Genomic DNA, 24,427 nt, shown 5'->3' with positions numbered 1-24,427 from the left:
TTTATTTTTTCACTTTTCAGGATGCATTGCAGGAAAGGGGTTATATATTTAACCCCTTCCCGACAATTAACCCCGCGCACGCCGGCAGCCCATTGCTTTCAATGGAGCGGCTGTATTGCCGGCTCCATTGAATTCAATGGGCAAACATCGTTCTTCTCTGCCACAGCTGTTCCAGCTGTGGCAGAGAAGAATGATTTGTCTTCTATGTGTTCTCATTGGGGTCGGCGCTGCTGCCGCCGGCCCCATTGAGCGCATATAGAGAAGAGAACAGGAATCGCAGATCGCAGATAGGTGCGATCTGCGATTTCTGTTCTCTAATTTATCGGACGAGCGCATAAAAAGCGCTCATGTGTCCGATACCATTGCAAAGCAATGGTTTTAAAAAATCGCCGGACGCATGCGCATGCGCAAATCGCGGCAATAAACGCCCGTGTGACTGAGCCCTCAGGCACTATCTTGAGGCTCTGATTTTTTTATTTTCAGTTTCATAACGATCTCATGATACAACGGCACAGTATTAGATGAGGCTATGACATTTTTGACTCCTGGGGGTCAGTTTTATTATCATTAGCCCCTATAGTCTTAGGGGCCCCTATAGTCTTAGTAAATTAGCTGCACACCATACGTATACAGTAAAGAGGATGAGCTGTGATCTTGATTATAATTGTGTGACGGGAGTTGTGTGATCATAATCTGTAACTGTGATAGGAGTATTTGTGTCCCCTGTAGGCAGTTTCTGTGGTAGGGATCATGCAACAGTATCAGAAACACTGAAAAATTGACTGGTTTCACGTATCATCACCCTATGAACACCTGAGCTGGTCAAATTTGAGATCACATGACCATCAGAGGAAGCAGAGGCCAAGAGTTTCAGGCACAAAGAAATAACTAACAAAGATAACATTAGCTGACAATATATATAAATATATATATATAATCTGTCTATGGCCGCCTGCAGACGGGCAGAAATTCCGCGGCAGGATTTCCGCCGCTGGAAGCCTGCATAGGATTGCGTTAATAACAAATAAGCCAAATAACAACAAATAAACAGCGGCATGATCTATTTCTGCGAGCCCCGCACAGAAACGTCACTCACCCGCCACCAGCTCTGATCTGCGCATGCGCCGGCTGCCCGGCAGCCGGCACATGAATGATCCGGAGCTGCGGGGAGCGGGTGAGTACACGCTGCTCTCTGCAGGCACTCGGGTTGGGTCCCGTGGCGAGAATTCTTGCTGCCAGATCCGACCCGGCTGTCTGCAGGCGGCTTATCTATCTATAAACTGTGCCAGAATAGGATGCACCGAATTCATGAAGAGGAGCACACCTCTTAATAAATTTAGCAGCTTTTATGGCAATACGTGTGTCTGAAATTCAAAGGTACGCCAGCTATGAGCTGGTACAGATATGTCCCATCACTTATACCAGTTCTTGTTGGGCCAGCCCCCTTCCACCCCCCACTAGGTCCTGTTTATTTTTGAGAAATGTGGCAAGTGCAGTGCAAAATAAAGTTACAAATTTGAGCAAAAAAAAAAAAAGGTATGCGCTAAAAGAGATATTTTTTTTCCCAGAAAACTGTGACTAGCGCCTTGATAAATCCTCCCATGTTTTAGTTACTCAGTGATACATGAATGTATAAAAACACAAATGTGGGTTCACTGCAGTGTTTTTCAGTACAGCTTTTGGCCTCATTTTTTTTCGTCAAGTGAAGCACATTACAAACACAATAATTGAAATTAGTCCTGCACTCATGTGTTTGTCACATGACAAGGAGGTAAACAAAGAAAATTCCGACTGAATGACTGAAAGTCGAGATTTGAGGATTTAAAAAATTATGTTATAAAGTTGTATAACTCCTCATTAATGAATAAACGAATAACCGTTATTAGCTGAAACTGTAATTACCCCTTTAATACACAAAGAAATGAACACTTTACCAGTGGCCGTAATCGAGGTGCTGTCTAATTAGGGCATGAGGTTGGACAGTTCCATACTTGTCTACCTCAGGCATGTTCAAGTCATCTATGAAATACACCAACTTTTTGTTTCCAATAGGGCCATAGTTACGCCCTGCTTTCTTCTCCAAAGACTTCTCAAGGATCCCTGTAAAATAGGGAGATTACCCATAAATAGTGTTATTGTGTATACTGTTGGTCCTTAGAGGAAAGGTCTACATATACAATCACTGGACATATTTGTTAATGGTCAATTAATATTGAAGTTAGTTTTGAACAATATGCTCATTGTTTACATGACAAAGTGGGGAAAATGGTTAGAAATTTTGATGGCAACAAACTTTTTCTAACTCTTTCATGACGAGGGGTCATTGATGTGCCTGCTTCCAGGTCACTTTCTCCAGTAATGGTATCCCCATGTTCAAAGCATCACAACGCTTTTATTTTTCAGGTGACAACGACATGAGGGCTTGTTTTGTGCATTACGAGTTGTATTTTTCAGTGGTAGCACTTAATGTACCACACAATGTACTGGAAGACTTTTAAAATTTCTTAGTGGGGCGAAGTGGCAAAAACCCACAACTGCACTACTTGTGGGGGGATGTTATTTTTACGACATTCATGGTGCAGTAAAAATACCACGTTGTCCCTTTTCTGTGGGTCAGTACGAGTGCAGCGATACAAAATTTATATATATATTTTTTTATATATTATTAAAAAAATAAAATTAAATACCTTTAAAAGAAAAGAAAGAATTGGTTTGTGTCACAATTAGAGATGAGCGAGCATACTCGCTAAGGGCAATTGCTCAATCGAGCATTGCCCTTAGCGAGTACCTGCCCGCTCGGCAGCAAAGATTCGGCTGCCGGCGGCGGGCGGGGAGCGTCGGGGTGGAACGGAGGGGAGATCTCTCTCTCTCCCTCTCTCCCCCCTGCTCCCTGCCGCAACTCACTTGTCACCAGCGCCAGCACCCGAACCTTCTCTGCCGAGCGGGGAGATACTCGCTAAGGACAATGCTCAATCGAGCAATTGTCCTTAGCGAGTATGCTCGCTCATCTCTAGCCACAATGATTTAACCCCATAACCTTTTTTATTTTTCCGTCGATAGGGCTGTGTGAGGGATCCTTTTTTTGCGGGATAGTTTGTAATGGTACCATTTTGGGGATGATAAAACTTTTTGATACCTTTTTACTCAGTTTTTTTCTTGGAGACAGAATGACTAAAAAAAGCACAATTCTGCCATTATGTATTTTTTCTTCTGATGGAGTAAATCATGAGCAATTAATAATGTGATCATTTAATAAACTGGACTGTTATGGATGTAGCAATATCAATTTTTAGATTTTTTTTTTATTCTTTAAATTTTTGGATTTGACAACTTACAAAAGTTTTTTTTAAAGTTTAATACTTTTTCATTTTCAATAATAAAAAAAATCTTATTTTATCTTAATTTTAACTATGTTTACTTTTTTTTTAAACTTGCGATTGATCGTTTATACAGTATAACGCTATACTATAATTTTGCATTATACTATATTTTAACAGCCTGCCTATTAAAGACATGCCACAGGCAAGTCTTCAATAGGCAAAGAGTCACATTAGCATTGGGGACCTTCAGAAGTCTCCAGGCTGCCATGCCACCCGGATGGCACCCCTCAATCTTATCACAGGGGGAAGCCATTAGGGACACTGAAATCCTGACAATGACATTTAAATGTTGCTGCTTTTGCCGGCAGGCGTCAGGTGTGAAAGACAGATGATACCCGCCGTGCATGTAGTGTGTTCAGCTCCAGAGCCCTATCCACACACAGCATAGGCTGCAGACAACTATATACATGCGAACTGCAGATAGCACGTATATAGTCGTATATGTGACGCAAAGGAGTTAATTAAAAAATTGATTTGCTTCAAAAGGTAAATATCATATTGTTAAAAATGTAGAAAACACATTAAAAGCAATTACTGTACTGTAGTAATCTTACTTTGCAGAGCAGCTGACGTAGTATAATAGTTGAAAGGAACTTTGGATATCATGTACTGATCAGATAACCATGCCAGTCTGTCATTCAAAAACACAGTCTTGCCCACTCCTGCGTTGCCGACCAACATAACCGGCTTAGACTTCTGAATAAGTAGATCTGTGAAGTATCCAAGGCACGTGGTTTCAGAAGTATGGACAAATACGGCCTACAATGAATTAAACACAAAAATGATGGAAGTGCTGTTTTGGTTTATGTAGTTAAACATTCAACTTTTTGAGATCACACTCGGTTCACACTGCACTAGTATCTGCTCTGTTGGGTTACTGCGGCTTTGTGACAAGAAGCATAGCGCAGTCTCTACTCTGGTGGTCATAAAATTAGTAAATGCAGGGTGATCATAATAAAGTATTCCTATTCAGAGATGTCTGGAGAGAAATCTACTGGGCATAATTGAAACGAACTTGGTAATAATACTATCCAGGACATGTGGAAGCGATCCATGTGAAAAACATAGCTCCAAATTTCACCACCAGAAGTCAATGAGGCACTGTGAGATGTGAAAAACGAATTCAAGAAAACTGGGCATTGGAAGAACATTATACTCTAGGAAGCAGTTCTTGTATGGGAAAGAATGCAACACCTTCTGTAACATTTTCAGCACTGATGATTGGGCCATGCCTAACTGTCTTGAAAGAGCACATGCACTGCTTGTCCATTGCAGATTCTCCGTAGACTTCTCAACAACTGTAGCAACGTCTTCTGTTTGTTGTTGAGGGATTGGTTTCTGTCCTCTTCCAAATCAGACTTTCAAATTTCCAGTTTCTTTGAATTGCGCCACCATCCTTGTTGGTGTCATTGGGCCTTTTTGTGTTTGATGAATTTGACGAATTTCTCTTAGTGCTCTTGCAGCATTACTGGCGTTCTGGTAAAACAGTTTTACAAGCAAAGCCCATTCTGACAGAGAAACAACCATTGTACAGTACAATCCATCTGACAAGGACTCATCTGACAGCGCCACATTAACCCCTGGTGGTTAAATTTGTAACTCTTTTTTTTTTACATGGATCATTTCCACATTTGTGGGACAGTATTATTACCAGGTTTGGTTCCATAACACAGTAGAAGCCTCTCTAGAAATTTCTGAATATGGATGCTTTAATTATGATCGCCCTGTACATAAACGGTAGGAAACTTTACAGACCCATTCAAAGTCAACAGGATTCCTTAGGATCTGTTTCAAAATGGATCAGTTAAAGCTCTCATTGCTCTGTTAGAACGGAAGACAATACGTTATTGTGAATAGAGCCTTAATTGTTCACTTAGCTCTCTGGTCACAACCAAAATGTATATGCATAAGATTTTTGCAATGGAATTTGATGCAGAATCTATGCGGTCGCTACATCAAATTACATGACAAATCAGCATCCCATTTCGGTCAATGAGAATCTGCACCCTAGTCTATACAGCGTAGATTTTTTTCTGCATGCAGATTAAAGTGACATGTCACTTCTTGATGTGGATTCTGTGTCATTTCTACACTAAATCCGTGTGTGGATCCATGGCCCTACACCTGCATAGCCACAGCAAAAATCCACAGATGTCTGCTGCAGGTTTTAAAGGTAGAATTCATGCAGAAAAATCTGCGTTGGATTCTGCCATGTAAACACAGGTGTAACAGAACCAACATGTCAATTAAATAGTACTTCAATGTAGCAAACTATGACTGAATCATACCCTTTAAATACACAGGCGTATTGATGTATATTTTTACAGGATTTATGATGAATAAGAAGGATCTGTCATGATCAGTTATGATCCAAGTTTTCTACATGAATGGATCAGTCAGGTCTCTGTCATGTAAAAGTTTTGCTTTGCTGAATACAATGCATTACAGTGCAGAGCACAAAATGTTTACTGCTTCACTGTAGGGGAGTGAAAGTGAGTTTAGAGATAATAATTGCATTGATGGAATATGTCTGTCTTCAGCTATCCACACATTATAATAATTCTGTATCATTTTTCATGACAACAGATTCTTTTGAAGCCTGATGGAAAAGCGCTAAAGCAAGTGTGAACAGAGGCTTAGGGTGGCTTTAAACAAAAGAACTACTGACAGAAAAATCACTCAAATTAGCGATTTTGAGAAATAATTGCCCATGAAAACACAGAACCCGAAAGCATACTGAGCAAGAGATAACTCAGTAGAAAGAAGTTGCTTCGTTTCAGCTGACTGAAATCGAAGCGACTAGTGAACGATTCTTGCTCAGTATAAAGAGGCAGTCATTTATCTTTGACCGATTGCCTATTAACAGTGAAAGTAGGCGGGCAGCTGGAAGAGGTCCCCAGTGCACTCCACTTCCATCTACTGAATGACTACAGCTTCAGGCCTTAGTCACACGGGCGTTTTATTCCCGCGATTTGTGGATCGCATGACGGATGCGCATCCGCAAATCTCGTGGCCGGTGGTGAAAAATCGCCCGAAAAAACTGCTCCTAGCCGCGTTTCAATAGAAACGGGCCGGAGCAGTTCAGCGCTGTCCAGCGCATTGAATTCAATGGAGCCGACAATACAGCAGGCTCCATTGAAAGCAATGGGCTGCCGGCGATCTCACGATGAATTTTCGGGAAGGGCTTAAAAATATAAGCCCTTCCCGGAAATTCATCCAGAAATGTGTAAAAACAAAAGATATATATATATATATATATATATACTCACCTGGTCCCGGCAGACGGAGTTCAGCCGCGGCCGGCCGGCAGTTCTCCTGAACTGCTCTGAGTAGTATTCAGCAGCCGGGGATTTAAGATCCCCGCCTGCTGAATGAGCTGCCTCTGATTGGTCACAGCCTCACCAATCAGAGGCAGCTCTCACTTACCCATTCATGAATTCATGAATGGGTGAGTGCTGCCTCTGATTGGCTCAGCGCAGGGACCAATCAGGGGCAGCTCTCAGCTGTCATTCAGCTGAGAGCTGCCCCTGATTGGTCCCTGCGCTGAGCCAATCAGAGGCAGCACTCACTCACCCATTCATAAATTCATGAATGGGTAAGTGAGAGCTGTCTCTGATTGGTGAGGCTCACTTACCCATTCATGAATTCATGTGTAAGTGAGAGCTGCCTCTGATTGGTGAGGCTGTGACCAATCAGAGGCAGCTCATTCAGCAGGCGGGGATTTTAAATCCCCGGCTGCTGAATACTACTCAGAGCAGTTCAGGAGAACTGCCGGCCAGCCGCGGCTGAACTCCGTCTGCCGGGACCAGGTGAGTATATATTTTTTTTTTGTTTTTACACATTTCTGGATGAATTTCTGGGAAGGGCTTATATTTTTAAGCCCTTCCCGAAAATTCATTGTGCGATCGCCGGCAGCCCATTGCTTTCAATGGAGCAGGCTGTATTGCCGGCTCCATTGAATTCAATGGGCAAACATCATTCTTCTCTGCCACAGCTGTTACAGCTGTGGCAGAGGAGAATGATTTGTCTACTATATGTTCTCAATGGGGTCGGCGCTGCTGCCGCCGGCCCCATTGAGCGCATATAGAGAAGAGAACAGGAATCGCAGATAGGTGCGATCTGCGATTTCTGTTCTATAATTTATCGGACGAGCGCATAAAAAGCGCTCATGTGTCCAAAACCATTGCAAAGCAATGGTTTTATAAAATCGCCGGACGCACGCGCATGCGCAAATCGCGCGAAAAAACACCCGTCTGACTGAGGCCTGAGTGTGAAAACACAGGAGCAATAGTCGTTGGAACAACCGTCGGGCACTTCTGCATAACAGTCGATTTGTATAAAGTAACCCTTAGGTCTCATGTCCACGGGGAAAATCAGGCCCACCACGGATTCTCCATGCAGAATCCCGCAGCGGGTCCCTCCTTTCCCGGGGACATGAGGCTAAAAAAAAAAAGATTAAACGTACCTGTCCAGACGCTGCGGATCTTCCCTCCGTCGCGGCGGGATCTTCTTTCTTCGGCCCAGCGGATGTGCTCGGCACGCTGGCAGCGCACCGCGCGCATGTGCCAGGCACATCCGCCGGGCCTAAGAAAGAAGATCCGGCCACGACGGAGGGAAAATACAGCAGCGTCCGGACAGGTAAGTTTTAACTCAGGTACGGGTGTTCCGCGGATCCGACGGCTTCCATAGGCTTCAATAGAAGCCTGCAGGAGCCGTCCCCACGGGAGACCCGCACTAAAATGGAGAATGACGCGTTTTTTTTCTTGCGCATGCAATACGCGCCTGAAGGGAAAAATGACATCCGCAGGTATTTAACTACCTGTGGGTGTCCAATGCATCCCTACGGGGCGCGGATCCGCGTGCGGGAAAAACGCTGCGGATTTTAAATCATCTTTTTACTGTGAACATGAGGCCTTACTGATTACAAATCATGACACTGAATGAATACAGACTATTCCAAAGACACAATAAAAGTCATTAAAAAGGAACTATGAGAAACAATCCCCTTCTCTGTACCCGCCTTCACTGCTACCTGCTTTCAAGCATTACCAATTTTATATATAGGTGAAAGCCCTCACTGACTGACTCACTCATTGACTGACTTGCCACTAATTCTCTAACTTACCACTGCTGTACAAACATGAAATAGGACATGGCCATTCTTTAGGTACTAAATAGGAAAAGTAAAGGGGTCACAACTCGATTATTCAATGCTAAGTGTAAAGGTATTGGCCCTCCTGTGTAATGTACCACATCTAATTCTCTAACTTCCTGATGTCATACAAACATGACATTTAGCACAAGCATTCTTTAGGTCCTAAATAGGAAAACTAAAGGGCTCACAACTTGAAAATTCAATGCTAAGTGCAAAAGTATTGGCACCCCTATGTAATGTACCTAATATAACTCATTAACTTTCTGGTGTCGTACAAACATGAAATTTGGCACGACCATTCTTTAGGTCCTAAATTAGAAAAGTAAAGGGGCAAAGCTCGATTATTCAATGCTAAGTGCAAAAGTATTGGCACCCCTGTGTAATGCACCTAATTTAATTCTCTAACTTCCCAGTGTCATACAAACATGAAATTTGGCATAAGCATTTTTAGGCCCTAAATAGGAAAAGTAAAGGGGTCACAACTTGATTATTCAATGAAAAGTGCAAAAGTAAGTGCACCCCTATGTAATGTGACTTCCCGATGTCGTACAAACATGAAATTTGGCACAACCATTCTTTAGGTCCTAAATAGGAAAAGTAAGGTAGTCACAACACAATTATTCAATGCTAAGTAAAAGTATTGGCACCCTTATATAATGTACCTAATCTAAATCTCTAACTTCCCGATGTCCTACAAACATGAAATTTAGGACGACCATTCTTTAGGTCCTAAATGGGAAAAGTAAAAGGGTCACAACTTGATTATTCAATGCTAGTTACAAAAGTAAGTGCACCCCTATGTAATGTAACTTCCAGTTGTCATACAAGCGCGAAATTTGGCACAAGCATTCTTTAGGTCCTCAATAGGAGAAGTAAGGGGTCACAACTCGATTATTCAATGCTAATTGCAAAAGTAAGTGCACCCCTATGTAATGTAACTTCTCGTTGTCGTACAAGCGTGAAATTTGGTGTCAGCATTCTTTAGGTCCTGAAGAAGGAGGGTGGGAGATGTAGCACATTCAGCAGACAGACATCAGTACATGCAGCCTGAGGAGAATCTAACATATTTTAGTCCTCGGTTACTCTAAAGTAACCTTGACTTCATAAAATTTTCTGTACAAACAACATGTAAACACCTGTATCAAATTAACTCGGGTGAAGTCGGGTATATATTTTATATATGTTTAAAAAAAAACATTCCTAAATGACAATACAATGTACCTGTAGAGGGGTCTCAGGGTCCATATCAAATTTAGGAACTTTTTCACTCCAGGGGATGAACTTCCTGGCTTTGCTATCCAAATAATAATCAAAAACTGTTCCTTGGCCTGGAAATTTCACTGCTTTCATTTCTTTCATCCACCACTGACTGAATTCAGCTCTGTAATCCGCTAACTGAAACAAAACCAACACAATAAAAATAAATATAAGATATTTAGAAGATATGCAGCTGCATATTAGTCCAGTCGCTCAGGACTCCATCTGATCAGGTGATCCGGTGCCCACTGTCAACGCCAGGATATAGAAGCGTCAGATCAGAAGCCACTGCTCTGACCCCCTTGTAAGTGGTTGGTGCTTGTAACTGCAAGCGCAGTTCTAATTAAAAACAATGAGAGCTGATGGAGGCGTGGCTAGCAGATGAGCGAGTGAGACGCTCCCTCACATCGCTCCCGGTCCCAATAACAAAAAACCCGACCCAAGAGGACCTCAAGACCCATCTTACCAGGCAGATGGTGAGAAGAAGATCGCAGGACCACCCCAAGAGGACGCCGACCCACCGGAGGGGAGGTTTGGAAGGCTTCCTCCGCGGCATGGCAGACAGCGGGGAGCGCGGTGCCGCGGCCAAGATGGCGCCGCCGACAGAAGAGAGGAGGGCAAACCCGAAAGTAGAGCCGCCGACGGCCGGCGGCTCAGCAAGAAGAGCAGCGGCAGAAAGCAATTCCCCCGCGCTACACCACGGAGGGGACCGCTCAAGAGGAACAGCAGAGAGGAGTAAGCAGGCGGACCAAGCGGCAGCAGAGGCGGAGAAGCCGGCGGCAGAACGGGGTAAGAGCTGTTCCACCACACCATCAGCCCCCATGTACCCGGCCAGGCAGCTCCATAACCCACCCCAGATCCCAGAGGAAGGGGAATCAGAAGAGCCCCAAGCAGAGGAAATCAGGGGAGTGAGGGCCCTGCAACCCAGCAGTGAAGGAGAGGGCAGCCCCCCCCCCAGCCGCAGCAGCCCCTGCCACAGATACTCCCTCAGAGAGGGAACAATACAAGCAGCCCCAGGAGATGAGAGTCAGGGACTGAGGCACATGCCATAGATAGCCCCAGTCCACCTAGCGTCCACACCTGCATCACCAGGGCTCTCCATAAGCACCGTGACGCCCGCCAGCGCGAAACAGGGGAGAACCGCAAGCAAAGAAATGAACTCCTACCCCCTGAGACCTGACACCCCACCTGAGGAATGGGATTGGAAGGAACATCTTCGTGCGCTGCCCACCAAGAACAAAATAAACGACCTCTTCCAAAAGATGGAAAGTTCGCATAAAAGGGACATGGCGGTTCTACAACAGGATATCCGTCATCTGGGACAGAGATTAGAAGAGATAGAGGGGGAGCAAGAAATAGTCTCTAATACCGTGAATGACCACGCGCTCGAGCTCTCACAGCACTCCCAGCAAATCTCCGAACTATTCAATATGATTGACGACCTGGAAAACCGTCATCGTAGAAATAATTTAAGAATTAGAGGCCTCCCAGAGGAAGTTGACAACACCCAGCTAGAGAAATGGGCAAGAGAATTCTTTAACAAGCTCCTACAAAGACCGCCGGAATCGGAAGTGAAGATTGACAGAATTCATCGTGCCCTAGGCCCAAAACCATCCGATCCAAAAAGACCGAGAGACATTATATGTCGAGTACATTACTACAAGCTGAAAGAACACATCCTCCAACAAGCGAGAAAAGAGAACGACTTGTCCTACAAAGGGGTCCCGCTAATGATCCTGACGGACTTATCACGTCGCACCCTCCAACTAAGAAAGGCCCTGAAACCGCTGCTTACATTACTCCGAGAAAAAGAAATTATATATAGGTGGGGCTTTCCGTTTCAGCTTTACGCCAACAAAGGAGGCAAATCAGCCATATTCAGGGGACTGGGCGACCTACCCAACTTCCTAGGTACCTTTGAGCTACCGCAGGTGTCTCTGCCGGACTGGCCCAAGCCGTCCTCCCTCCCGACTCCAGCACCAAGAAGCGAATGGCAGACAGTGGAACGTAGAGCACGCCGCAGAAGAGAGAGGCTAAGTGAGAGCCGAGAACCCCAAACGCCCAAGGGAGTTAAACCAACCTGACAGAATTCACACCGAACACAGGCCACTCATACACCGGAGAGAGGAGAAACGGATGGAAGAAAAGAGAGTTCGGGACTTTCTTGGGGTCCACGGGGGTTTTGAGGTTCAATAGCAATACTAAAGGTTCAGAGTCATAGGGGTTGGGAGCGACAACCTGTAAATTTGCTAGTTCTTGCTAATATAGCCTATGGCGAAGGCTCGGTTAGCCCTCGCTAACTATCGTGAGAAGATAGACTTTCAGTTCGATAATGACTATTTGTTCTTGTTTTTGATTTTATGTGATTTACCTTGTGTGTTTCCCCTCCCCCTCCTTCCCAAGTCCCCCCCTACTGGAGAAAGTGGTCAGAGCCAAACAGAAGGGCCCTCCCCTTTTGAGGATAAACATGGCTGACCTGACATGCAGCACATATAATGCCAAGGGCCTGAACATCCCTCAGAAGAGGAGCCAGATATTGCGCCATTTCCACCAGAAAAGAATACAGGTAGCTATGTTCCAAGAAACACATTTTAGAACAGACTGTGTTCCATCATGCAGCTCCAAACTCTACCCCACCTGGTTCCATAGCCCGCACCCAACGAAGAAAGCGGAAGGCGTATCAATTGCCTTACACAGAGGATTTAGACACAGTGTGATTGACACCTCCATAGACCAGGAAGGCAGATTTGTCTTCCTGAAACTAGAAGTGAATGATAAGATATTTACTCTGGCTAACATTTATCTCCCTAATCAGGAACAAGTGTCAACCGCCGTTGGGATGCTGAAGACCGTAGCCGAATTCGCAAGTGGATCTAAAATTATCCTGGGCGGAGATTGGAACCTGGTTCTGAACCCAGAGATGGACTCTTCATCAGGTAGGACCTCTGTACCCCGATCCGCACTACAGCTACTTAAAAAAACATTAAACAACCTACACTTAGTGGATCTGTGGAGGATCCTTCACCCAGGGACCACACGTTTCCCTCGCAGTCCACAACACGTACACCCGCATAGACATGCTCCTGGTCTCGCAGGACTTGCTGGACTGGTCCCCGAGGTGCTCCCTGGGGGATTTCATTTGGTCCGATCACGCTCCGGTATACGGAGGGTTCATGGAACATGCGGGCCGCCCGGGAGCCACCTCGTGGAGGCTTAACGACAACTTGCTCCGAGACTACTTGTGTGTCACCGACATTAAAGAAACAATCGCAGGGTTCATAGAGACCCATAAAAATGACCAAAAACCGGCCCCCATCCAGTGGGAGGCATTGAAATGCGTCATTAGGGGAATTTTAATCTCCCATGGAACTAGGCTTAAAAAGGAAAACTCAGTGAACCTACGTAAACTTATCTCACCTCTACAAGCCAAAGAGGAGGCCAACAAAAAATCCCAAAGCAACACTCTTAAAGTGGAAATCTCCTCCATACGTCAGCAGATCCTTAAAATCCTTGATCAACGCTCTCTAACATATAGAGACAAATTACGTAGAGGGGCCTTCGAATACGGAGATAGATGTGGAAGCTGGCTAGCTAGAACCCTCCACCCTAGAACATCTCCCGCACAGGTCACCAAAATACAGGCAGATGGGGGAAGACATGTACATGCAACAAAGGACATACTTGAGGAATTTAAAAAGTATTATTCCAAACTATACAATATTAAAGACTCGACACAGCGTGAAGATCAAAGTTTAGACAGAGAGACAGAGGCATATCTGACCCTTAATGCCCCCAAAAGAATGACAACAGAAGAAGCAGGGAACTTAGACGAAGATTTCAGCGTAAGTGAGCTCGAAAAAACCATCAAAGAACTAAAAGTAGGCAAATGCCCCAGGCCAGATGGCTATACAGCCAGGTTTTACAAGGTCTTCCAAAAAGAGATCTCACCTCTGGTTCTCAAAGCTTTCAATGCGGTGGGGCGGGAGTGTTCCTTCCCGCCACAATCCCTAATAGCTCACATTTCAGTTATTCCCAAACCGGGGAAAGACGCCTCGGTTTGTGGCAACTATACACCCATATCCCTCCTCAATATAGATATTAAACTATTCGCGAAAATGATTGCCACACGCTTACAAAACACCATTCCACTACTGATTCATGGAGAGCAGGTGGGTTTTATCCCGGGCAGAGAAGCTACAACACGGTAAAATCCCTATCACTGATAGCCAGGGCAAAGGCCTCCGGGGAACCGCTGTGCCTCCTGGCGGTCGATGCAGAGAAGGCATTCGACAGGGTCAGTTGGCACTTCCTCTCGGCCACACTGGATAAAACAGGGGTGGGACCGAAGACGAAAGACCGAATTATGTCCTTATATAGCAATCCCTCTGCTAGAATCAGAGTTAATGGAGCCCTGTCGAATGCCTTCCAAATATCCAATGGGACTAGACAGGGCTGCCCCCTCTCCCCGTTCCTCTACGTGTTAACAATGGAAGCGTTAGCAAATGCGATCCGCCAAAACGACTCAATCAGAGGGATCTGGACAGGGAACACCGAGCATAAGATGGCGTTGTTTGCGGACGACCTGCTCTTATATCTGTCCAATCCACGAGTTGGGCTTCCTGTGGTCCTGGAGGAGTTTAGACGTTTTGGCGGAATAAGCAATTCCAAAGTAAACGCACAAAAATCAGAGATTTTGAACGTGACCCTGCCACAAGCCGAGGCAACACAGTTGGAGACACAGTTTCCATTCAGATGGAGACGCTCCTCAATAAAATACCTGGGAATTCAGCTCCCGTCAGATACCACACAGGCCCTTAAACTTAATTTTCTCCCATATCTGACGGAGCTGGAAAGGGATCTCAATAAATGGAAACCACTGTTTTTGTCCTGGAGTGGTAGGGTCAATGTTATCAAAATGGACTCCCTCCCGAAATTTCTATACTTATGCCAGACGGTCCCGGTAAAACTACCAAACTATTACTTAAAACGCCTCTGAACCCTGATCACTGCGTTCGTGTGGAGAGGAAGGAAGCCACGTATGCGCTTCTCGTTGCTCACCAGATAAAAGGAAAAAGGGGGGTTGGGGCTACCCAACTTTACCCTCTACTACAAAGCGTGCCTCTCAAACTGTATTTTAGACCTGCTGAAATAGGACAACCAGAAGCTTTGGGTAGCGGCGGAACACGCTCTGGTTCCGGGAACACTACGGGGAGTAGCATGGATCCCACCTAAATTGATAAATGCAATACCCAACATCTCCCCGTTTATTGGCCAGCTATGCCGGACTTGGGCAGACTTTGGCCAAAAAAATGGATTAGTCTCAGTGCCGGGGCCTTTAACCCCCCTCATATCCAACCCCCAATTTAAGACAACGCTAGATGGATCTTCAATACTAGGTATGCACACTTCACCAATGCCGAGAATTAGAGATGTTATGTCCAATGCGAAATTAAAGACCCTGTCTGAGATCTTGGGAGAGGGGGAAACACGCACAGGCTCCTAGTTACAATACTTTCAACTAAGAGGATTTGTGGGGTCCCTGGTCCCTCGGGTGAACCTCACGAGCTCCCTCACCCCCTTCGAACAAATGGCGGTGTCTTCAGCCCCGCAGAGACATAGGATTTCATCTATATACAAGATGGTGCTGGATCGGGAGGCAGAGGCCCAGAAACCTGCATATGTGGAGGCCTGGGAGAGAGAACTGGGGCGTGGACTGCCAAAGGAGGACTGGGAGAGAGCCTGGCTCCTGTGTCATAAATTGTCCCCGGCTTGCAAAGCTCAGGACCTAAGCTTTAAAATTCTATCCAGATGGTATAGAACCCCCGACCATCTCCACAAAATCTTCCCACAGACATCACCCTGCTGTTGGCGATGCAACGCAGACAGAGGAAATATGTCCCACATCTGGTGGAGCTGTCCCGGAGTGGCTGACCTATGGAAGGAAACGATAGAGCTATATAACTACATCTGTAAGACACAATTAAATCTAACTCAGGAGATGGCTCTGCTCTCAGTCCTCCCCGGCCCAATTAAAAATGTAAAGAAAAGCATATTAAGATTCTTCATACTCGCGACCAGAAGAGTTATTCCCAGACTCTGGAAAACCACGACACCTCCTTCTAGAGCAATGTGGGTGGAGGAACTGAACGACCTCATGCGCTTTGACGAGCTGGGGGCGGAGGAGGGCGACACCCAGGCGAATTTCTACCATACCTGGCAGACGTGGATCGCTTTTAGATCCTCTGAGAAATTTAAAATGTGGGTGGAGTCGGGGCGGCTATAGAAAACTTGGAGGCGTCCCAGAACCTGGGTGTGGCCCCCCCCCCCCCCCCTGTGATCTACTCCATCACCTCTGACCGCTCTCCAGAAATCCACCCGTTCCCTCCCCCCCCCACACACACCTTATACCACCCCCCACCCTCCCCCCGGTTATATTTGTTTGTTAGTCCTGTCCTTGTCTTGGTTTAAGAGTTAATATGTTTGGGCAGCGAAGATCTGCCATAGGAGAGATGAGAAAGATGAGAACATACGCAATTACTTGTTACGAAAGCACGTTTATTTACAGTATTTGACAATAATCCACATTACATTACCTGTGCTCATCTTGGTTGAATGTATGTTTTCTAAATTGAAAATTCGGAATAAAATACTTTTTGAACGAAAAACAATGAGAGCTGAGCCTGCTCTTACATGCGCCGGCCTTTACACAGGGGTCAGAGCAGTTGCTTCTGATCTGACCCTTGGATATCTTGGTGTTGACAGCGTGCTCCCAATCAGCTGATATAATGGGATCCCAAGTGGTGGACCCTAACCGATCAACTATTGATGACCTATTATGACCTATTATGAGTATACGTCATCAATAGTATTTTGCGTGGAAAACCCCTTAAAAGAAGAAAACCAAAATATTTATCCAGTCTTTTGGAAGGGAGCACTTTTAAATAATCTCATACAGAAACATAATATCCTGCCTTTACAACTAAGCATTTATCCAATATCTCTTTTAAGAGAAGCATTAAAAACAGCTTTTTTTGCGGTCTGGTCACTTGCAGTTTCCTCCACCCAATTCAGTACATGAATTAAAGGCTTTGCAATTGTTAACTAAATGTAATACTATTAACAGCAGAGACTGATGATTATTGGAATGTTATTGCTACACACAAATAGTTCCCACATTTCAACTTTGATACACTGAAGATGAACAAAGATGGGAATATCAAGAAAGAAAATACACAAAAAGACTAAGCAATTATGTGAATATAGGAGAAAAGAAAGATAATAGAAGAAAATTACAGGGTGACAGGCAGAAATAAAGATCTTTCAGTGTATTATGTCATGTGCATGAATATTTTACCCTCACAACCCTTTTAATATGCTAAGCCTTTCAATGCACTGTTAAATACATGACAAAGCAATTTTCTATAATTTAGAAAGCATACAAATAAATAAATCATCCATCAGAGTGTCATAACAAACCTGGTCTTTGTGTAGGGCCCCGCCAAAAGCCCAGATACAGGCAAAGACAAAATATAACTCGTACAGGTCTCTCGATGAGTCAGGAGGAACATTCTCTGGGGTCAGTAGACAGTCCAGGAGAGAACATAGTGTCTACAGTAAAGTAATAATATAGTAAATGTAGAGAAAACAGCACAAGCTTGTATATTACACAGACGAGCAATATCCATTTATTTCATCAAAAGCAAAAACATTGCAATAACATTTATTTTTCTGAAACATATAAAGAGTAATTTTCCTCTAATTATGATTATCTAATTATCCACATTAAGGCACCTTAGCAAGAAGTAGATTGTGTTCAATTAAACAAAGGTCTATGAACATTGTGGAAGAGTGATGAATAGATTCTATTAGTAAGCTGTGACTGTAAGGGCTCATGTCCACGGGGAAAATATGATTTAGGATCCGCAGCGGATCTCCCGCATGCGGATCCGCATCCCATAGGGATGCATTGACCACCCGCGGGTACATAAATACCCGCGGATTGTCAATAAAAGTGATTAAAAAAAAAATGGAGCATGAAAAAATCTGGACCATGCTCCATTTTCATGCGGGTCTCCCGCGGGGACGGCTCCCGCGGGCTTCTATTGAAGCCTATGGAAGCCGTCCGGATCCGCGGGAGACCTAAAATAGGAATTTAAAGCATTTACTCACCCGCAGCGGGCCGCGAAGCTCTGCTCTTCCTCACGGCCGCATCTCCCTTGCTTCGGCTCGGCGGATGTGCCCGGCGCATGCGCGCGGCACGTCGACGACGTGCCGGCGACGTGCCGCCGGCGTCAGGAATTCATCCGCCGGCCGAAAATGAAGATCCGGCCGTGAGGAACAGCTGACCTTCCCCGCCCGCGCCGGATAGGTAAATGCTTTTAAATTGCTATTTTCGGCGCTCATGTCCGCGGGGCAGGAGGGACCCGCTGCAGATTCTCCATTGAGAATCTGCAGCGGATCTGATTTTCCCCGTGGACATGAGGCCTTAAGGGGTTTTCCCACTAACTAAAATTGCTTCTCAGCCACTCTGTACTACCTGGTTGCCGATGACCAGGACTTGTGACTGCTGCAGCCAATCAATGGCCACAACAGTGACTTTCTATAGCCAGTGATTGGCTGCAGCAGTCACATGCCCTGGTCATCAGCCACCAGGAAGTACAGAGTGGCTGAGAAGTAATTTTAGATAATGGGTAAACCCCTTTAGCCACAAAAGGAGATATAAACTGTACATGAAGCTGTACATCTCACAATAGTGACTTCTAGTCGGCAGGTCAGTGCGTTATATAATGCCTACAAGGTGCACATAGGCTATTGATAAGAAAACAATCCCTTTAAAGTCAGGAGATTTGAGTGTAACAGCCAGTATTTTATAGAACTCTATGAATAACATATTAGATTTACTATATTTTAGGATCAACATGTGCCGATCATGTAGGTTTACTATGAAAATCTACTTACCTGAACCATGCTGTTCTCTGAAATGGGTGTTATGGTTTTAACAAGACCTGTTCTTAACAGTTCCAGACATGGAGGCACATACTTGTCAAAAAGGATGGTGAGATTGGCCTTTTCTGTTTGGCTATTTCTGGCATCTATCCAGCTGGTCACATAGCTGGCACAGAGAATTAAGAGACTTAAGACAGTTTGATCGTTACCACACTCTGTGAATGTGTCAATAAAACTGAAGAACATTAATGAATATGGGGCTCATTTATAAAAAATTTATGCCAGTTTTTTAGCATTAAAAAATAGCTTATTTTTGCACAAGAAGGTATTTGCACAAAAATATTAAACTTTTCTTTTTTTTTGTACCAGCCCTGTTGTTTTTTTAAAAGGCAGGGTTTGTCGGGCGGTGTGGTCCTCCCCAGGCCAACAGATTTATGTACCATATATATTCGAGTATAAGCTGAGTTTTTCATCACATTTTTTATGCTGAAAAAGCCCCCCTCGGCTTAAACTCACGTGAGGTAAAAAAGAACCAAAAAACAAACCCGCAATACTCACCTCCCAACCGGCGTCTGTGTCCCCAGCGTGATGGTCTCCTCAGCGGTGCGGCAAGCTGCTTGAGAATTCTCCCCGCTGCCATCTCCCTGCCCGGCTTTGAATCCCCCGCCGTCAGCGCTGTGTAAGTAAGCTCTGTGATTGTAACGAGCGCTCGATCATTCACAGCCATTCAGTGAACGACATAACTGAATGGCTGTGATTGGTTTATCGAGGGCCGGCTGTGTTTGGCTGGCGCTCGATCCAATCACAGTGCTTAGTTACACAGCGCTGACGGCGGGGGAATTTAAAGCCGAACAGGGAGATGGCTGTGGGGAGAATTCTCAGGAAGCTTGCCACACCGCCGGGGAGACCTTTGCACCGGGGACATAGATGCCGGCTTGGAGTTGAGTATGGCTTTTTTTTTTTTAACCTCGTATTTACTTGAGTATAGCTAGGCTTATACTCAAGTCAGTAAGTTTTACCAGTTTTTTGTGGTAAAACTTATTGACTCGGCTTATACTCGGGTTGGCTAATACTCAAATATATACGGTATAATTTATGCCAGAAACTGGCGTAAGTTATACCAGAGATGCATGCCAGGCTGGACTTAGTATACTTTTTTGATAAGGACCACTGAGATTCCAAGATGCACTCAATACAGAGATGTGCGCCTCTTCATGCATTCAGCGCACCGTGCATTAGGGAAAATTGTACTTTGCCCGGCATCAGAGATGCTGTGCTTATTACATTTTCCCCTATGTCTTTATTATTGTGGTCTGTAAGGTTGATGGTAAGAAAAATCCTGCTTCTGCTAACCTATCTATATTCCACTTAGTGGTGGTAAGTTATTTTCAGTAGGCCATTTTTAATTAAAAAAAACTTAAAACTGTATTTGATTTCCAATATAATGGTCAAGTAAAAAAAATATTACTCTCAGACAACCACTTTAGCTTAATACACTGGTAATGCTTTCCATCATTGTGAGCCATATTAATGTCTTTGAAAGAAATTAATGTAATGTGCGAATATGTGCTGCTTATTTCTTTACACTGTTAGCTATTTTATTACTTACGGATTCCAACCCAGATCCTGGGGGTTCACATAGAGAATTCCTGCTCTGGAAACAGTGGCTGGAGTTGCGGTTTTTAAATGATGAATTTCAAAAACTAGACGCATTGTAGGAGTTAGAGGGATCCTCTCATTACTTGCAAGTGTCAGGACCTTCATAAAGAAATAAACAAAATATTATGCATATATGTGTGTGTGTATTTATATATATATATATATATATATACACTGTATATATATATATACTGTATATATATATATACATACACACACACACATATATCCATATAGATCTAAATAAATATATTATATCTATCTATCTATCTATCTATACATACACACACACACATTATATTAGGCTTCCCATTTTCTCTCTTCAGAAGCCTGGACAAACTAGGTGGCTTGTTAGTGCCTCCCCCCCCCCCCCCCCCCCCCCCTTCCCCAGCATCCAAAAACTCGGCATTCTTCAACTACATGAATCAATGGAATATAGTAAATAGTGTAATAAATTACAGAGAAATGCGCTTAAGGGGTCTTTCCATCTTGTATGGTGATGGCATACCATTAGTATGTTACTATTAATCGGCAGTTGGATCTGTGTGACGCCACCTATCCTAATGAAGGGGCTGCGATGCTAGAGTACTGCTGAGTCACCTTCATTGTTTTTTTCCTGTACAGTGGTGCCCCGGCCACCCAGCTGTGCAAGAACTGCAGCATAGTCACATTCAAGTAAATAAGGCTCTCTGAGTGGCCAGGAGCACCACTGTACCACTGTGCAGGAAAAAGCGAGCGGCCCCTTTATTCCCAATGATCATTTTACAATATAGACAATTCCCTTTAAAAGGTGTGTGTATTGATTCTTAGAATGGAGTTAGTAAAAAAACAAAAATCAAACATAGCTGGCAAGAATATACAGCAGAGCTGTATGTAGACAGTCAAACAGACAACCCGTTGGATCACGTACATCAAGTAGAACAGGAAAAGGGCATTCTGGAGGAAGAAGTCACATAGGCCCTGAAACAACTACCAAACAGGAAAGCTCCGGGCATTGATCACGTACCAGCCGAACTGCTCAAACCAGTGTCAGCCAAGATCCTAACCGACCTATGGCAAAAGTTCTGGAGCTCCAAATCTTGGGCCAAAGACTGGACAAAATCTGTCTTCGTCACACTTCCAGAAAAGGTGATGCTCAAGAATGTTCCAATTACCGCAGCATCGCCCTCATATCTCACACCAGAAAAATTCTTTTAAAGGTCATACAAAACGCATTTCGACAATTGTTGAACGGGAACTGACGGGCGTTCAAGCTGGCTTACGCAAAGGTCATGGCGGCAGAGACCAAATCGCGAACCCGCGCTGGATCATGGAGAAGACCCGAGAGTATCAAAAGGACGTGCACATGTGTTCTATCGACTACAGCAAGGCATTGGATTGTGTCGAACATGACAAGCTTTGGAAGTGTCTGAAGCAAATGGGCATCCCAGAACATGTTGAACAGCTTATAAGGTCATTTTACAATAACCAAGAAGCAACAATCAGGACAGCTTATGGAAACATGGATTGGTGCGGAATCAAGAAAGGCGTACAGCAAGGCTGCATTCTATCACCGGTTCTTTTTAATCTGTACACAGAAGCGATCAGGAGGCGAAGCAATTTGGACGAATTAGAAATCAGAGTCAAAATCGGTGGCTGAAGTGTCAACAACCTCCCATATGCAGATGACACCACCCTGCTTGCAGAAAGTAAAAGGGACCTGGAATACCTTAACCAACGAGTGCAAAAGGGAAGCGAACACATGGGACTGTACCTCAACAGCAAGAAAACGAAAGTCATGACTGCGGTGGGCAACAGTACAGTGAACATCAAAATTAGCAACAAAGAAGTCGAATCGGTCCAAGATTTCATCTTCCTTGGATCCAAAATCGATTGCAACGGGCAATCTGGACCGAAGATCAAGAGACGGATTACACTTGGCAGGAATACGATGCAATGAATGGAAAAGATCTGGAAAAGCAAGGACATTAGCATTGCAACAAAACCAGACTGGCCAATGCAATAGTTTTTCCCATAACTACATATGGTTGCGAAAGTCGGACGCTCAGGAAAACAGACAGAAGGAAAACTGATACGTTTGAACTCTGGTGCTGGAGGAGAATGCTACGGATACCTTGGACTGCCAGGACAACACACAAGGTAGTGTCAGATTACATCAAACTAAAAATATCACTCAAACAACGGCTCTCTTTTTTTGCCCACGTGATGCGCACTAACTCACTGGAAACAGTACTGATGCTCGGCAAGGTCAGTGGAAAGAGAAGATCAGGACTACAAAGAACAAGATGGCTAAATACAATGAAGGCCACCACGAACATGACAATCGTGGAACTGAAAAAAGCCATGAAAGACAGGAATGCGTAGAGAACACTGATCCATAGAGTGACGGAAGGTCGGATGCGACTGAACAGATAATCAATCATCAGCAAAAAATACTGAACTTATCACTTTACTGCATTCTGAATTACAACAGGTAAAAATATATATTTATATGTCATTAGTGATTATTCATCTACTTTACATATTTAAGTTTTTGTTCACCTTATTGTCATCCATTACTGTGTTCAGTGATTCAATCCACATGGGATCAATGTCTCCATCAAGCACAATCCACTTTGGACTCTCATGAGTTAGGTTTGCTTGTTCTCTCATAAGATTAGAGAAGAGACCTGAAAAAGAAATCAGATGTCATTGTGGCAGTTTGTTATTTGGAAGTGCAGATAACAAAGAGCTTGTAATAAAATACCTACTCTGAAAAAGTGGTAGAAGATTAAAAACACCAGGAGTCTATTTGGGGTAACACAAGTCTGTGTGAAACAATGTGTGATTGTGTTTGTGTCACTCAGTATGTGTCGCTGGCATGTAGGCATTCAGAGAGGTATTTTCAAACAGTGTCATGATAAGGGGGATTTTTATGGATGGAACTGAATATTAGGGTCATTACTAAGGATGGTCAGCGTGACAGTCCAATCCAACTGATGGCACTGTGTGCATGAGAGTACTGGGCCATAATGGAGGGAATATAAATTAACACGTTAATTATATGGGGACTTCTCTATTCGCTCGTTAATTTAAGTGAGATGGGGGGGGGGGGGGGCAAAGAGAAATAACAGTATATTATATCAAGTTTTTCAGTATGAAAAATGTTTGACTGAGCATAACTAATCTGCATAGAGAAAGTAGTTACTGAAAGTGGAAAAGGTCCAAAACCCATAATTGAATTTGAAGAGAAAAATGATAGAAATAAATAATAGGTCCTAGTAGAATAAAATAACAGAACAAAAAGATAATCGCTTAAAAATAAAACCTGGTTTTAAAATGATTCGAAATTTTGTTCCCTTTGCAGGTTTAATATAAAAGATAGGACAAAACACATCAAACAGATATAAGAAGAAGATATTTATATATATTGAAGAAATTTAACCCCTTAGTGACCAAGCTTGTTTGCGCCTTACTGACCACGCCAAATTTTGGAAATCTGACACGTGTCACTTTAACATAGAATAACTCCATAGGGGCTCGGTCAGACGAGCGTTTTCTTTTGTGCACCGATGGGCACAAAAAATAATGAGTCTATTAGAACCACTGGTTTCCTATGAAGTGTTCACATGTCCATTTTTTACAGGCGCAAAATACTCTCCCCTGCAGTAGATAGGACGTGCGTGCGCCGGTGAGGTCTGTACTGCGCGTAACATCGTGTGATGTGAGGGAGTCCCCTCATCAGTGAACTGAATGCTGTGATTTAAAAATCCCCGCCTCCTGGAAGCGCTGCCTCTGATTAGCTGAGCGCTGTGACCAATCAGAGCTAGTGCTCAGCCATTCATTGAATCACAGCTGAGCGCTGCCTCTGATTGGTCACAGCTCTCAGCTAATCAGAGGCAGCGCTTCCAGGAGGCGGGGATTTTTAGAAAGTGCTGAAGAACACTTCCGGGTAGCCAGAAAATAGAAGCGGCGAAGCCCTGACAGCGCTGCTAGGTGATGTATCAAATTTTTATTCCATTCACCTAGGGCTTATTTTCAGGGAAGGGCT

At 44.1% G+C, this 24,427-nt stretch overlaps 1 protein-coding gene across 1 annotated transcript in view; it reads right to left on the bottom strand.

Annotated features, from left to right (window-relative positions):
* DNAH11 (dynein axonemal heavy chain 11) overlaps positions 1 to 24,427 on the bottom strand; it is a 270,457-nt gene that overhangs the window by 115,059 nt on the left and 130,971 nt on the right. The window contains exons 43-49 of the mRNA XM_066584695.1: positions 22,939 to 23,066; positions 20,348 to 20,496; positions 18,751 to 18,904; positions 17,269 to 17,400; positions 9,757 to 9,930; positions 3,935 to 4,139; positions 1,935 to 2,100 (exon numbers count right to left, since the gene is read on the bottom strand). Of these exons, the coding sequence (XP_066440792.1) occupies positions 1,935 to 2,100; positions 3,935 to 4,139; positions 9,757 to 9,930; positions 17,269 to 17,400; positions 18,751 to 18,904; positions 20,348 to 20,496; positions 22,939 to 23,066 (1,108 nt within the window). The remainder of the gene's footprint in view (positions 1 to 1,934; positions 2,101 to 3,934; positions 4,140 to 9,756; positions 9,931 to 17,268; positions 17,401 to 18,750; positions 18,905 to 20,347; positions 20,497 to 22,938; positions 23,067 to 24,427) is intronic.

The sequence above is a fragment of the Eleutherodactylus coqui genome, chromosome 12, assembly GCF_035609145.1.
Source record: "Eleutherodactylus coqui strain aEleCoq1 chromosome 12, aEleCoq1.hap1, whole genome shotgun sequence".
NCBI classification, from domain to species: domain Eukaryota; kingdom Metazoa; phylum Chordata; class Amphibia; order Anura; family Eleutherodactylidae; genus Eleutherodactylus; species Eleutherodactylus coqui.
This window is presented reverse-complemented; position numbering and strand designations above follow the sequence as displayed.